Raw genomic sequence first — 14,225 nt, forward strand, 5'->3', positions numbered from 1 at the left:
CAACACAAAATTTCTTTTGTAATATCGAAAAATGTCCTCTAGTGGCAACATACCAACTTACAATCAGCACAAATAAGGTAGGACTTGTAGTCCAAGAAAAGCTCTTTTCAACGTTACCAAGTTTATTAAATGGACCGCGTTATATATCGGGGAGCGATAGGTAGCGCTAGTTAGTATAAGATTCACCATTTTGCATATTTTTTAACTTTAATTTTATTATTATATTCGTAATCTTCATAAAAAATCCTTTAAAATGAGTCCAAACTCGACATATTTAACTTTAATATTAATGGAAATACAATCACTTCCGGTTTGAAACGTCAACGTTGTTATATTTTTGTTTTTGTGACAAATATTAAGACATTTTTTAAAAATTATAAATATGTCAAAATGACATTGACATTTCAAACCGGAAGTTGCTTATATCTCGAGTAATATTGGAATTAAACGTATCATGTTTGGACTCATTTTAAAGGATTTTTCACGACGATTACAAATATGTCAAAATTGACGTTGACATTCTTAACCGGAAGTTGACCAAAACTTCATTAATATTGCAGAAAAATATGTCGTGTTTGTACTCATTTTAAAGGATTTTTAATGAAGATTATAAATATGTCAAAATTGAGGTTGACATTTTAAACCTGAAGTTAGTTATCATATAATAGAAGTTTTATAACCGAAGTTAATCTAGTGTTAGTTACTTTTTCGCACTTTTTTTTATTTTCAACCTGTTTTTTGGGTTATTATTTTTGAAGTATTTTCAATAGTTTGTTTATTACAACTTTATAAACTTTAATTTTGTAAATTAGTAACTAATAATCTAGTTAGCATAAGATATCACCATTTTGCATATTTTTCAACATTAATTTTATTATTATATTCGTAATCTTCATAAAAAATCCTTTAAAATGAGTCCAAACTCGACATATTTAACTTTAATATTAACGGAAATACAATCACTTCCGGTTTGAAACGTCAACGTCAATTTTGACATATTTGTCATCTTCATTAAAAAACCTTTAAAATGAGTCCAAAGATGACGCACTTATCTCAAAAAACAAAAAAGTTAGAATAAAAAACGTTAAACCCGAAGTTAGCAACAATGAACATAGAAATTTAATTTTTAAATATTAATACCAACCTTAATTTTTTATTTTTTTTTGTTATATTTTTGTTTTTGTGACAAATATTAAGACATTTTTAAAAATTATAAATATGTCAAAATGATATTGACATTTCAAACCGGAAGTTGCTTATATCTCGAGTAATATTGGAATTAAACGTATCATGTTTGGACTCATTTTAAAGGATTTTTCACGACGATTACAAATATGTCAAAATTGACGTTGACATTCTTAACCGGAAGTTGACCATAACTTCATTAATATTGAAGATAAATATGTCGTGTTTGTACTCATTTTAAAAGATTTTTAATGAAGATTGCAAATATATCAAAATTGAGGTTGACATTTTAAACCTGAAATTAGTTATCATACAATAGAAGTTTTATAACCGAAGTTAATCTGGTGTTAGTCACTTTTCCGCACTTTCTTTTTATTTTTAACCTGTCTTTTGGGTCATTATTTTTGATGTATTTTCAATAGTTTGTCTATTACAACTTTTTAAACTTTAATTTTGTAAATTAGTAACTAATAATCTAGTTAGCATAAGATATCACCATTTTGCATATTTTTCAACTTTAATTTTATTATTATATTCGTAATCTTCATAAAAAATCCTTTAAAATGAGTCCAAACTCGACATATTTAACTTTAATATTAACGGAAATACAATCACTTCCGGTTTGAAACGTCAACGTCAATTTTGACATATTTGTCATCTTCATTAAAAAACCTTTAAAATGAGTCCAAAGATGACGCACTTATCTCAAAAAACAAAAAAGTTAGAATAAAAAGCGTTAAACCCGAAGTTAGCAACAATGAAGATAGAAATTTAATTTTTATATATTAATACCAACCTTAATTTTTTTTTTTTTTGTTATATTTTTGTTTTTGTGACAAATATTAAGACATTTTATAAAAATTATAAATATGTCAAAATGACATTGACATTTCAAACCGGAAGTTGCTTATATCTCGAGTAATATTGGAATTAAACGTATCATGTTTGGACTCATTTTAAAGGATTTTTCACGACGATTACAAATATGTCAAAATTGACGTTGACATTCTTAACCGGAAGTTGACCATAACTTCATTAATATTGAAGATAAATATGTCGTGTTTGTACTCAATTTAAAGGAGTTTTAATGAAGATTACAAATATGTCAAAATTGAAGTGTTTTAACAAAAAAAAACTATAATTTATCTAAACTTTAAAATGCATACTTTTTGTTATGTTAATAGAGCGGAATTCTGAAAAAAAAATACCGTGATTATCTTAAAAAATTGAAAATAATTTCCAGGATTTTCTCTTAGCCAATTTAGTCGTCAAATTTTTTAGCGCAAGAGTCTACAAGAAGTAGTTTCCACGATATGCGCACTTATTTAGCCACCCTGTATTAATGAAGCACAGAAAGTGTCCCATATATGACACATTAAGCAGTAAGGTGTAATAAAAAAATTAAAACATTGTGATAATTACCTCTACGATCAACGGATTGTGTTAAAACCGCCTTCATATGGGATAATCCAAAAGTTGAATTATTATTATCTAATTTAACAAGAACGTTTATGTGTTCTAGTTGGATACAACAATTAATAATAATTTGTTTTAATAATTTAGTTAGGAACGATTCCTTTTTTGTTACAATTAAATCATTTTTGGGTTTTAAATGTTGCAAATTCCTCATAAAATTAGTTTTGTACCAATTAAAAATCACCGAGTGATTATATAAAATCGAAAGGGTGTCTAAACTTATCCTAAGCGTTAATAAATTTTCACAAAGCTAAAAAACAATGAAATTAATTATTATTATATCACAACAACTCCAACTTACTTCCATTGACAACGAAATTTGTTTCAAAACTAAAAGTTGTTCCTTAATATTTTCAACTTTCCAATCAGTTAGAACCAAATCAGTTTTAAAATAACAAGAATCGTGAACACTCGGTTTAAATTGCCACCCGAGCGATAACTTCTCCAAACAAGACCGAAAATCCAATCTTCCGTTCTCCCTCATTCCTTGTAAATGCGTATCGGCGATTGTAATTGTAAAATTTTTGGGTATAATGGGACAAATTCTCTCGAATGAGCCGTTTTGTAGATCACCGCTTATTTTTGTTTCTTCTTTATAGGGATTATTTGCCGGTAATAACCCGTAAAACCCATCGTATATTGTTGCGTTCGTTTGCGACATAACAATTTGTAAGGTATCGAAAGATAATGGACCTTGAGCTATGAGCATCGCTTCTAATGCGATTGCAAAGCTTAATTCGCCCAAACAACTATCGTCGTTCCCTTGCCGCTCGGAACGTCGTAAAATTTTAATTGATGATTCCGTTAAATTGGCGTTAACCAACAAAATTTTTGCGTTTTGTAAAACACTTCCATCTAAATGTAACTCAGTAACAGTTGCGTGTAATAACCCTCCAGGGCTCTCCGATTGCAAAAACATTGCTGATAAATTATACATATGAATTGCCATAAACTAAACAAAAACTTAATTAATTAAATTAAATAATGTTAAAATTTTTGGTATAATTCAAGAATCATCATATGCAACATCGAAAATTTTATCAAAACTTCAAATATTGTTTTCTCAAAAACTAAAAGTTATTTTTCAAAACGTGTTGGTTCATTGGAAAGAGGACACTTTTATTAACATTTTCGGAAATTTTTATACTCATAGTCCAAGAAATCGATTTTATACGAATTTTTGAAACTTAATACGCGAAAATTGCAAAATTCGAAAAAATTTTCGATCATTTCAAAAATTTATTTCTCAAGATCTAAAAGTGATTTTTCAAAACGGCTTTTTGCATTAAAAAGAGGACACTTTAATTAATAATTGGTGATATTTCCACAAAGATCCTTCAAGAAATGAATTTTATAGCGAATTTTGAAAGTTATAGATGAAAATTGCAACATCGAAAATTTTATCAAAACTTCAAATATTGTTTTCTCAAAAACTAAAAGTTATTTTTCAAAACGTGTTGGTTCACTGGAAAGAGGACACTTTTATTAACATTTTCGGAAATTTTTATATTCATAGTCCAAGAAATCGATTTTATACGAATTTTTGAAACTTAATACGCGAAAATTGCAAAATTCGAAAAAAAAATTCAAAAATTTATTTCTCAAGATCTAAAAGCGATTTTTCAAAACGGCTTTTTGCATTAAAAAGAGGATACTTTAATTAATAATTGGTGATATTTCTACAAGGATCCTTCAAGAAATTAATTTTATAGCGAATTTTGAAAGTTATAGATGAAAATTGCAACATCGAAAATTTTATCAAAACTTCAAATATTGTTTTCTCAAAAACTAAAAGTTATTTTTCAAAACGTGTTGGTTCATTGGAAAGAGGACACTTTTATTAACATTTTCGGAAATTTTTATATTCATAGTCCAAGAAATCGATTTTATACGAATTTTTGAAACTTAATACGCGAAAATTGCAAAATTCGAAAAAATTTTCGATCATTTCAAAAATTTATTTCTCAAGAACTAAAAGCGATTTTTCAAAACGGCTTTTTGCATTAAAAAGAGGATACTTTAATTAATAATTGGTGATATTTCTGCAAGGATCCTTCAAGAAATGAATTTTATAGCGAATTTTGAAAGTTATCGATGAAGATTGCAACATCGAAAATTTTATCAAAACTTCAAATATTGTTTTCTCAAAAACTAAAAGTTATTTTTCAAAACGTGTTGGTTCATTGGAAAGAGGACACTTTTATTAACATTTTCGGAAATTTTTATACTCATAGTCCAAGAAATCGATTTTATACGAATTCTTGAAACTTAATCGGCGAAAATTGCAAAATTCGAAAAAATTTTCGATCATTTCAAAAATTTATTTCTCAAGAACTAAAAGCGATTTTTCAAAACGGCTTTTTGCATTAAAAAGAGGATACTTTAATTAATAATTGGTGCTATTTCTACAAGGATCCTTTAAGAAATCAATTTTATAGCGAATTTTGAAAGTTATCGATGAAAATTGCAACATCGAAAATTTGATCAAAACTTCAAATATTGTTTTCTCAAAAACTAAAAGTTATTTTTCAAAACGTGTTGGTTCATTGGAAAGAGGACACTTTTATTAACATTTTCGGAAATTTTTATGCTCATTGTCCAAGAAATCGATTTTATACGAATTTTTTAAACTTAATACGCGAAAATTGCAAAATTCGAAAAAATTTTCGATCGTTTCAAAAATTTATTTCTCAAGATCTAAAAGCGATTTTTCAAAACGGCTTTTTGCATTAAAAAGAGGATACTTTAATTAATAATTGGTGATATTTCTGCAAGGATCCTTCAAGAAATGAATTTTATAGCGAATTTTGAAAGTTATCGATGAAGATTGCAACATCGAAAATTTTATCAAAACTTCAAATATTGTTTTCTCAAAAACTAAAAGTTATTTTTCAAAACGTGTTGGTTCATTGGAAAGAGGACACTTTTATTAACATTTTCGGAAATTTTTATACTCATAGTCCAAGAAATCGATTTTATACGAATTTTTAAAACTTAATCGGCAAAAATTGCAAAATTTTAAAAAATTTTCGATCATTTCAAAAATTTATTTCTCAAGATCTAAAAGTGATTTTTCAAAACGGCTTTTTGCATTAAAAAGAGGATACTTTAATTAATAATTGATGATATTTCCACAAAGATCCTTCAAGAAATGAATTTTATAGCGAATTTTAAAAGTTATCGATGAAAATTGCAATTTATCAAAACTTCAAATATTGTTTTCTCAAAAACTAAAAGTTATTTTTCAAAACGTGTTGGTTCATTGGAAAGAGGACACTTTTATTAACATTTTCGGAAATTTTTATACTCATTGTCCAAGAAATCGATTTTATACGAATTTTTGAAACTTAATACGCGAAAATTGCAAAATTCGAAAAAATTTTCGATCATTTCAAAAATTTATTTCTCAAGATCTAAAAGCGATTTTTCAAAACGGCTTTTTGCATTAAAAAGAGGATACTTTAATTAATAATTGGTGATATTTCTACAAGGATCCTTCAAGAAATTAATTTTATAGCGAATTTTGAAAGTTATCGATGAAAATTGCAACATCGAAAATTTGATCAAAACTTCAAATATTGTTTTCTCAAAAACTAAAAGTTATTTTTCAAAACGTGTTGGTTCATTGGAAAGAGGACACTTTTATTAACATTTTCGGAAATTTTTATACTCATAGTCCAAGAAATCGATTTTATACGAATTTTTGAAACTTAATCGGCGAAAATTGCAAAATTCGAAAAAATTTTCGATCATTTCAAAAATTTATTTCTCAAGAACTAAAAGTGATTTTTCAAAACGGCTTTTTGCATTAAAAAGAGGATAGTTTAATTAATAATTGGTGATATTTCCACAAAGATCCTTCAAGAAATCAATTTTATAGCGAATTTTGAAAGTTATCGATGAAAATTGCAACATCGAAAATTTTATCAAAACTTCAAATATTGTTTTCTCAAAAACTAAAAGTTATTTTTCAAAACGTGTTGGTTCATTGGAAAGAGGACACTTTTATTAACATTTTCGGAAATTTTTATACTCATAGTCCAAGAAATCGATTTTATACGAATTTTTGAAACTTAATCGACGAAAATTGCAAAATTCGAAAAAATTTTCGATCATTTCAAAAATTTATTTCTCAAGATCTAAAAGCGATTTTTCAAAACGGCTTTTTGCATTAAAAAGAGGATACTTTAATTAATAATTGGTGAATTTTGAAAGTTATTAATGAAAAATTTTATGTTAAATTTTCATACTCATAGTTTTGCACTAGAACTAACACAAGACTTAGAACTAGAAATATTCAAATTTAGCCATTAGTCTCTTAAGGTAGCTAAACCTGAATATTTCTTGTTCTAGATCTAGTTATTTAACATTAGATTGTGGTATATTTTCATTAAACAAAAAGTAGAACTAACACTAGACCTAGAAGTGCACCTCAAAGATTTCTAAACCTGAATGTTTCAGAGGTTAACTGTTGACCCGTTTAATAAAAAAATGCATGGTTAACATTGCATGTGACCTCAAATCAAAACTTTAATGTGATTTTTCATGATGATTCTAGAATTTTTCCAAACTTTTGTTTACTTGTGCGAATGTAATAATGGGATGAGGAATCTTTCTCTCCCTAAAATCGATTTGATCATCACTTTTCTTATTGTAAAAAACATCTTGTTCATCGTAAACATCCTTATTAATTCTAACGTCTTTAATAACCAATGTAACTAATTTCGTAACTTCGGAATTAAAAATACTGCTTTTAATGCTTATTTCTTCTATGTGCTAAAATAACTTTGATTAATTAATTCGTTTATTTTAATGTTGGGAAACGAACGATCGTAAATCCTTTTCGCGATAAATAAACGTTGAATAATCTTAAAGAAGGTATTGCTATTGATCCCACTCGTAAAGTTACCTTAAATTTCTTTTCAAAGTACCATGATAAGACTTTTGGGACCACCCTAAAAATATAAATTAATTAATTTAGAGCTGTGTCGGGCTGTTGGGATTTACCATAATATGAAATAATAGAGAACTATACAAATTACGAAGAATAAACCGTAAGAATTCATTTTATGTAAACTTTACATTTTGACGTAAAACGATTTTATAGGTTATGTTGTCTGATTTGACAGATTGGAGTTAATAATTATAGATTTAATTATATTTTTTGGTGAAATAACAACAAAATTTTCTTGATTAATGATTTTCTTGAATGATTTATATAAATTTGTTGTTTATTTACTTTTATTTAAATAATTATTTGGGAAATACAAATAATTTTATAAACACATTGTAGATGGCGCCTCCTATACTACTTAAATACTTAAATATAAAAATTTATTTAGATTAGAAAAAAGATTATAACTATTAAATTACAATTTCATCCCTTTTAACAAAAATAATTTATCAATATTTTGAAAGGTAAAATAAATTTAATAATAAAAGTAATATTTTAAGGGATTTTTTATGAAGTTGTATTTGCAATTTAAAGTCTTTATTATATTTTCATAATTAATTTTCCATTTGAATTGGAATTTAATTTATATTACAAATTAAATATATAACGTAAATTTAAATAAAATTAGTATTTTTTATAAAAAAAAAAATATTAGGTTGGTAGTTTTGAAATGTCATTGTCAATTTGACGTTAGATTTAATTTACTTTTTTTGGGATAAAATCTGTATTAAAAACGATAAATTAAAGCAATTAAGAATACTATAAAGATTTTGAAAGGGATGTCAATAACCTTATGAGTCTATACGGAACTTTTTAAAGTATGTATTAATTTTTATCTCTTATAAGTATGTTGTAACAAAATATAAAATTAAAACTTGTACTTTAACACTCCCTTTTGGGATTTTCGTTAAACGACTACCGCGCTTATCCTAATCTAGAACGGCGTGGAACCCCGCAGGGCGCTTTTCGAAAACTTGACGAAAGCTCCCCGCGGCGGTTTATGGCGACCGGGTCGTTTCGATCGAATTCAAAGCTTTCGCGCTCGCGCAGAACTGAAATCTACCAAAAATCTCTCGTTGTTTATATACTACATCAAGCTCCTCAGTCTTTGCCGGTCAGTCTTTTACATCGGATGATCAACGATGTTGAGCTTTTGCGGCATGACCATCTCAAAGTCGTAAGCTTGGCTTATCCGTTGTAAACAAACCCGAGAAAATAAAATTTAGAGATTATATAAGAGATTTAGTGTAAAGATTCGTTTGGGGATGATGTAAGTAAATTTTTTTAAATTTAATTATTTATAATAATAATAATATTGAGTTATTTAAAGTTTGATGAAGTAATTAAGTTAATTTTAATCACGTTATATACTAATTGGTCCTCGAGGGATAAAAGGGGGAAAATGAATTTCGACTCGGTTAATTTCGCTAATGATTAACGACGGACGTTTTTAAGATCTCGTAAAATTAATTTGGCTCAAAGGACTACATCAAAGATTTTAATTAAAGTTGAAAAAAACCACTAAAATATCTTTGGATAATTGAAATAGCTTCGAAATAACTTTTGTAGTCAGCTGGAATCGACGGGTTAAAGTTCGCAACAATCTGCCACCCTCAAATAACTCGAAACCAATTTGAAGCATCGTAAATTGTCGGAGATAACTCAATAAAGCTTTTAGTATTGGCTATAACGCGTCCTAACATAATCTACATAACATGGCAATTCATTACCATCAAATATTCAATTAATTTTGTGTTTCATTTAAGGTTTTTAACAACATTTTTATTAATACCCTCAGTTTTATTAACAGACGATTTTATCCCATGCAAAAAATCCGAATATAAATGTCTCAATAATAATTATTGCATAAATTTAGATAAATATTGTAACGGATTTAGTGATTGTGCCGATGAAAGCGATGAATTACTTGGGTGTACTCGTAAGTCCTAAAAAAATCGTTAATTATCTTAATTAATTTATAATGTTAAAAGCTTGTAATAAAACGTATTACGGGGAAGTTGGAAAAACGTACGAGCTCGAGATTAAACGACCAAATGAAGAGTTCATCCCGTTTTTATGCTTTTTAAACTTTACGGCTACCGGGAAAAGTTTTGGCGAATTAATACAGGTGAGATAAATTAATTAAAAAATTATTGAATTAATTTGAATTGGTTTTAGATTTCATTCGAAGCGTTTTCAGTGGGAACTTTCGAATCGTTTACTAATGAAGGTTGCCCCGAAGGGTACATATCAATTAAAGAAGGAAATAGGCCGATACCCTCGGGGAAATGGTGCGGAAGTTCCTGGGGGTATTCCGTGTATTACAGCGAAACATCCACCGTTAATTTAACGTTGCATTTAGAAAAATTACCTTTTCAAGTAAATTTTAAATTAATTATGATTATAATTATTAAAAAAGTAAAATTTTTTAGCAAGGTGCTGGGTATACTTTTGAATTTCGAATATCATACAAATTCCTAAAAGCGACGGATGCTCGTTTGCGATACGGAAATTCCTCTCGGCGAACTTATCGGGGAAAACTCACCCCGGGCACGTACTGTGACAGGCAACTAGATGGTTGTAGGAAGAAGCCGTGCAAGATCCAATCCCCTAATTATCCCGGAATATATCCGAGGAACGTGTCGTGCCAATACAGAATCCGGGAACGGAATACACCCGAGGGAATGCACGCCCTTATCGTACTCAGACAATCTTCTCCCTTACACCAACACAAAGATTATATGACAAAATTTGATAACAGCGATAGAGTATTTAGGTAATTTTTTTTAATTAATTATTTGAAAAAACATTATTTTATCCTACTGTTGGATACACAGAAGTCTGTTTCTCTAAGACGTTCTTAGATTTCCACTATAAAGCTGGATTGAATGTTTAGACTTTTTATTCAGAAGGAATTTATGTAGGTATATAAATAAATAATCAAGGAGTCGTCGAGAATCAACACTAATATTAATGATTTAATGGAATGAACGCGCTTTCAAATCCTTTCGATTCGAGTAACATATATTTGCTATTGGGATAAAGCTGTAATGAGATCCCTGTAATTGTATCTCAATCTCATTTCACCTTTATGACAAGACCTTTCTGCCTTCAAGCATGATGTGTAAATCGTTTACAAAAACTCCTAAGTACCTAATTTGGAGCCTGACTGAAACTGAATAAAAAATTAACCCTACCAAACATTCTTTTCTGACAGAAAATCGATTGAAGAAACTTGAGAAAAATTCAAGAACCTTAAAAATCGACGATTTTTTTTAATCAGTGTGAAATGACCCAAAAAACACGTTAAAAATAAAAAGAAAGAAGAAATTAACTTCAGGTTTAAAATGTCAACCTTAATTTTGACATATTTGTAATCTTCATTAAAAATCCTTTAAAATGAGTACAAACACGACATATTTATCTTCAATATTAATGAAGTTATGGTCAACTTCCGGTTAAGAATGTCAATTTTGACATTACTCGAGATATAAGCAACTTCCGGTTTGAAATGTCAATGTCGTTTTGATATATTCTTAATTTTTAGAAAACGTGTTAAAATTTGACACAAAAATAAAAAAAAATCAAAAATTAAGGTTGGTATTAATATTTAAAAATTAAATTGCTAACTTCGGATTTAATGTTTTTTATTCTAACTTTTTTGTTTTTTGAGATAAGTACGTCTTGTTTGGACTCATTTTAAAGGTTTATTTAATAAAGAATACATCATGAAGTTGTCTATTATATGATAATTAACTTCAGGTTTAAAATGTCAACCTCAATTTTGACATATTTGTAATCTTCATTAAAAATTCTTTAAAATGAGTACAAACACGACATATTTATCTTCAATATTAATGAAGTTATGGTCAACTTCCGGTTAAGAATGTCAAAGTCAATTTTGACATATTTGTAATCGTCGTGAAAAATCGTTTAAAATGAGTCCAAACATGATATGTTTAATTCCAATATTACTCGAGATATAAGCAACTTCCGGCTTGAAATGTCAATGTCGTTTTGATATATTCTTAATTTTTAGAAAACGTGTTAAAATTTGACACAAAAATAAAAAATAATAAAAAAAAATCAAAAATTAAGGTTGGTATTAATATTTAAAAATTAAATTGCTAACTTCAGGTTTAATGTTTTTTATTCTAACTTTTTTATTTTTTGAGATAAGTGCGTCTTGTTTGGACTCATTTTAAAGATTTTTTAATGAAGATGACAAATATGTCAAAATTGACGTTGACGTTTCAAACCGGAAGTGATTGTATTTCCATTAATATTAAAGTTAAATATGTCGAGTTTGGACTCATTTTAAAGGATTTTTTATGAAGTTGACAAATATGTCAGAATTAAAACTTGTTTTTGGTTTTTTGAGATAAATGCGCGAGTTTGGACTCATTTTAATTTTATTTTATGAAGATTACGAATATAATGATAAGATTAAATGATTATTGACAACTGAAAGTTTTCTTCACGACTAAACCCGAAAGTTTCTAGTTTTAGTTTAATAAAAATAAGTCCAAAGAAATGAGTTTAAGAGAAGCGGCGTTGTGGTACAACATTCCAAAAAGTACTCTACATGATAAGACGTCGTTATTGAATCGGGGAAAAAAATGATAAAGATGAGTATTTACTAACACCTGCTTACCCGAGTACGAACAAATTCTAGTAGAATACGGAAAAGATTTGTCTAATATATGTCTGCCGCTGGTGAAAAAGGAATCGATTTGGCTGAAGCTTTGAAGATTCCTCATCGTTTCAATAAGGAGAAAGGTGTTTCCGGGAAACACTTTAACTACGATTTCATGCAAAGGCATCCAGATATATAGCTGAGAACACCTGGGTCGACGAGCATAATGCGAGCCGTAGGGTTTAACAAACCTGTTTTATGATAACTTGGAAAAACTGATGACACAATACAAATTTCAACCTTCCAATATTTATAACTGTGATAAAACTGGAGTGAGCTGCGTGCATAAACATCAAAAAGTTCTTGCTCCGAAGGCTGTACGTCAAGTAGGAAAGCTTACTTCTGCTGAAAGGAGCAAAAATATAACAGTTCTCAGCCAAAAGGCTGGATGAATAGTGATCTTTCCTACAATGGTTGAATGGTTTTCCTTCAGTGAATGTAGATCAGGAGTGTTAATGTAGCCCTTCACAATTCTCTCAGGACATGCACTGTGGAAGGCCTGAGTTAGTGTGTCACCTACGAGGTTTGAGTAATTCTCCAATTCATCGGTATTTCCAGGAAGGGTATCTGGAAAATCTCGCAATTGCTCATTTAGACAGCTTGCAAAAATGCTCAAATCAGTCAGAGCATAATTGGTGCTAAATCAACAATCGTCTGACACCTAGCTTTGACGAACGTGGGTTCACAACCTTGGTTGATTATTTCCAAGTCAGTACTCGTAATAAATTAGTAGCCATTTATTTACCTTGCTGGCGTTGACTAATGTTGTCAATGCCGCAATAGGAGCCATCTCTTCTATAAAGAGGGCCATCATGCCGAAGTGTAGTGTGTGTTCGCAAAACGTTTCGCGTTATGATGACACAATTATCTGTTCAATTAATCAATGTGCTCGAGCATACCATACAAAGTGTGTTGGCATTGACGACAAAGTGTTACTGGACCTCAAGACAACCGGGAATGTTGGAAACTGGGTCTGTCAACTTTGTAAATCTGAACCTAACCCCCAAGGGTCAATCAACAAAAAGAATACAATAAATATTGGGTCAGAGTCAGCAACACCCACTACCAACGTTAATATCGAAAATATCGACAGTATAATATCATCTAAGGTAAAATTTGCTATAAATTTGATTACCGAAGAGGTTATAAATCTTCTAAAGAAGGAAATATACCATCTGAATTCAAATCTGTGACAGACTGAAAGTATCTTCGAGTGCTGTAGTGTCGATACCATTATAAATAAAAATCTTTTTACGGTAGTATGGATTTTAAATCAACCTATAATTTATACAAAAATCTTTATGACACCGAAATTAACCAGCTAAAACGCAAACAGAATGATCATATACTTGAACGGTCAACTAATAAGAACAAAAGTATGTGGAAAATAATTAATGAACATACAGGGAAGCAAAAGTCATCCAATCTCCCCTTCACGGATGACCTTCAATCTCTGGCTGATGATTTTAATAACATGTTCTCTAGCATTGCCGGTGGTTTGCCTGATATAGTTGGAAAAGATTTAAACACAAGTTACAATAGTTGTCCACATACGTTTTATTTTTTCCCAGTTTGTAAAGACGAACTGGTTTCGATTGTAAAAACGCGGAGTTACTCACAGGCATGTGGTATTGATGGAAAAATAAAAATGTCCACAAACTTTTATGGATCCGATATGCCACATAATAAACCAATCTCTGCAGTGCGGGATATTCCCTGAATACCTAAAAAAGGCAATGCTTATACCACTATAAGAAAGGCGATTCAAACGATATTTCTAATTACCGACCAATCAGTTTGCTAACTGACTTCTCTAAGATCTTTGAAAAGGTAGTCTACAACAGACTGTATAATTATTTAGAAAAGCACAAATTACTGAGCGAGCGCCAACATGGTTTTCTGAAACGGAGAAGT

General features: G+C 29.2%; 2 protein-coding genes across 4 annotated transcripts in view; one reads left to right on the forward strand and one right to left on the reverse strand.

Annotated features, from left to right (window-relative positions):
• The window catches only part of LOC111415802 (bridge-like lipid transfer protein family member hobbit), a 56,180-nt gene that overhangs the window by 25,777 nt on the left and 16,178 nt on the right, over window positions 1–14,225 (reverse strand). Inside the window, exons 1-5 of one of the 2 annotated variants that reach the window (XM_023047670.2) lie at window positions 7,669–7,971; window positions 7,490–7,616; window positions 7,243–7,437; window positions 2,963–3,613; window positions 2,608–2,911 (exon numbers count right to left, since the gene is read on the reverse strand). In XM_023047670.2, coding sequence (XP_022903438.2) covers window positions 2,608–2,911; window positions 2,963–3,613; window positions 7,243–7,437; window positions 7,490–7,616; window positions 7,669–7,727 — 1,336 coding nt within the window. In that variant the 5' untranslated portion in view covers window positions 7,728–7,971. Of the gene's footprint in view, window positions 1–2,607; window positions 2,912–2,962; window positions 3,614–7,242; window positions 7,438–7,489; window positions 7,617–7,668; window positions 7,972–14,225 lie in introns of those variants that run through there. The other variant, XM_071196070.1, reaches the window with a different exon arrangement.
• The window catches only part of LOC111415804 (uncharacterized), a 34,985-nt gene that overhangs the window by 5,405 nt on the left and 15,355 nt on the right, over window positions 1–14,225 (forward strand). The window contains exons 1-5 of one of the 2 annotated variants that reach the window (XM_023047677.2): window positions 8,514–8,885; window positions 9,382–9,554; window positions 9,607–9,743; window positions 9,794–9,994; window positions 10,048–10,391. In XM_023047677.2, coding sequence (XP_022903445.2) covers window positions 8,881–8,885; window positions 9,382–9,554; window positions 9,607–9,743; window positions 9,794–9,994; window positions 10,048–10,391 — 860 coding nt within the window. In that variant the 5' untranslated portion in view covers window positions 8,514–8,880. Of the gene's footprint in view, window positions 1–8,513; window positions 8,886–9,381; window positions 9,555–9,606; window positions 9,744–9,793; window positions 9,995–10,047; window positions 10,392–14,225 lie in introns of those variants that run through there. The other variant, XM_023047676.2, reaches the window with a different exon arrangement.

The sequence above is a fragment of the Onthophagus taurus genome, chromosome 5 (genome assembly GCF_036711975.1).
Source record: "Onthophagus taurus isolate NC chromosome 5, IU_Otau_3.0, whole genome shotgun sequence".
Classification (NCBI taxonomy): domain Eukaryota; kingdom Metazoa; phylum Arthropoda; class Insecta; order Coleoptera; family Scarabaeidae; genus Onthophagus; species Onthophagus taurus.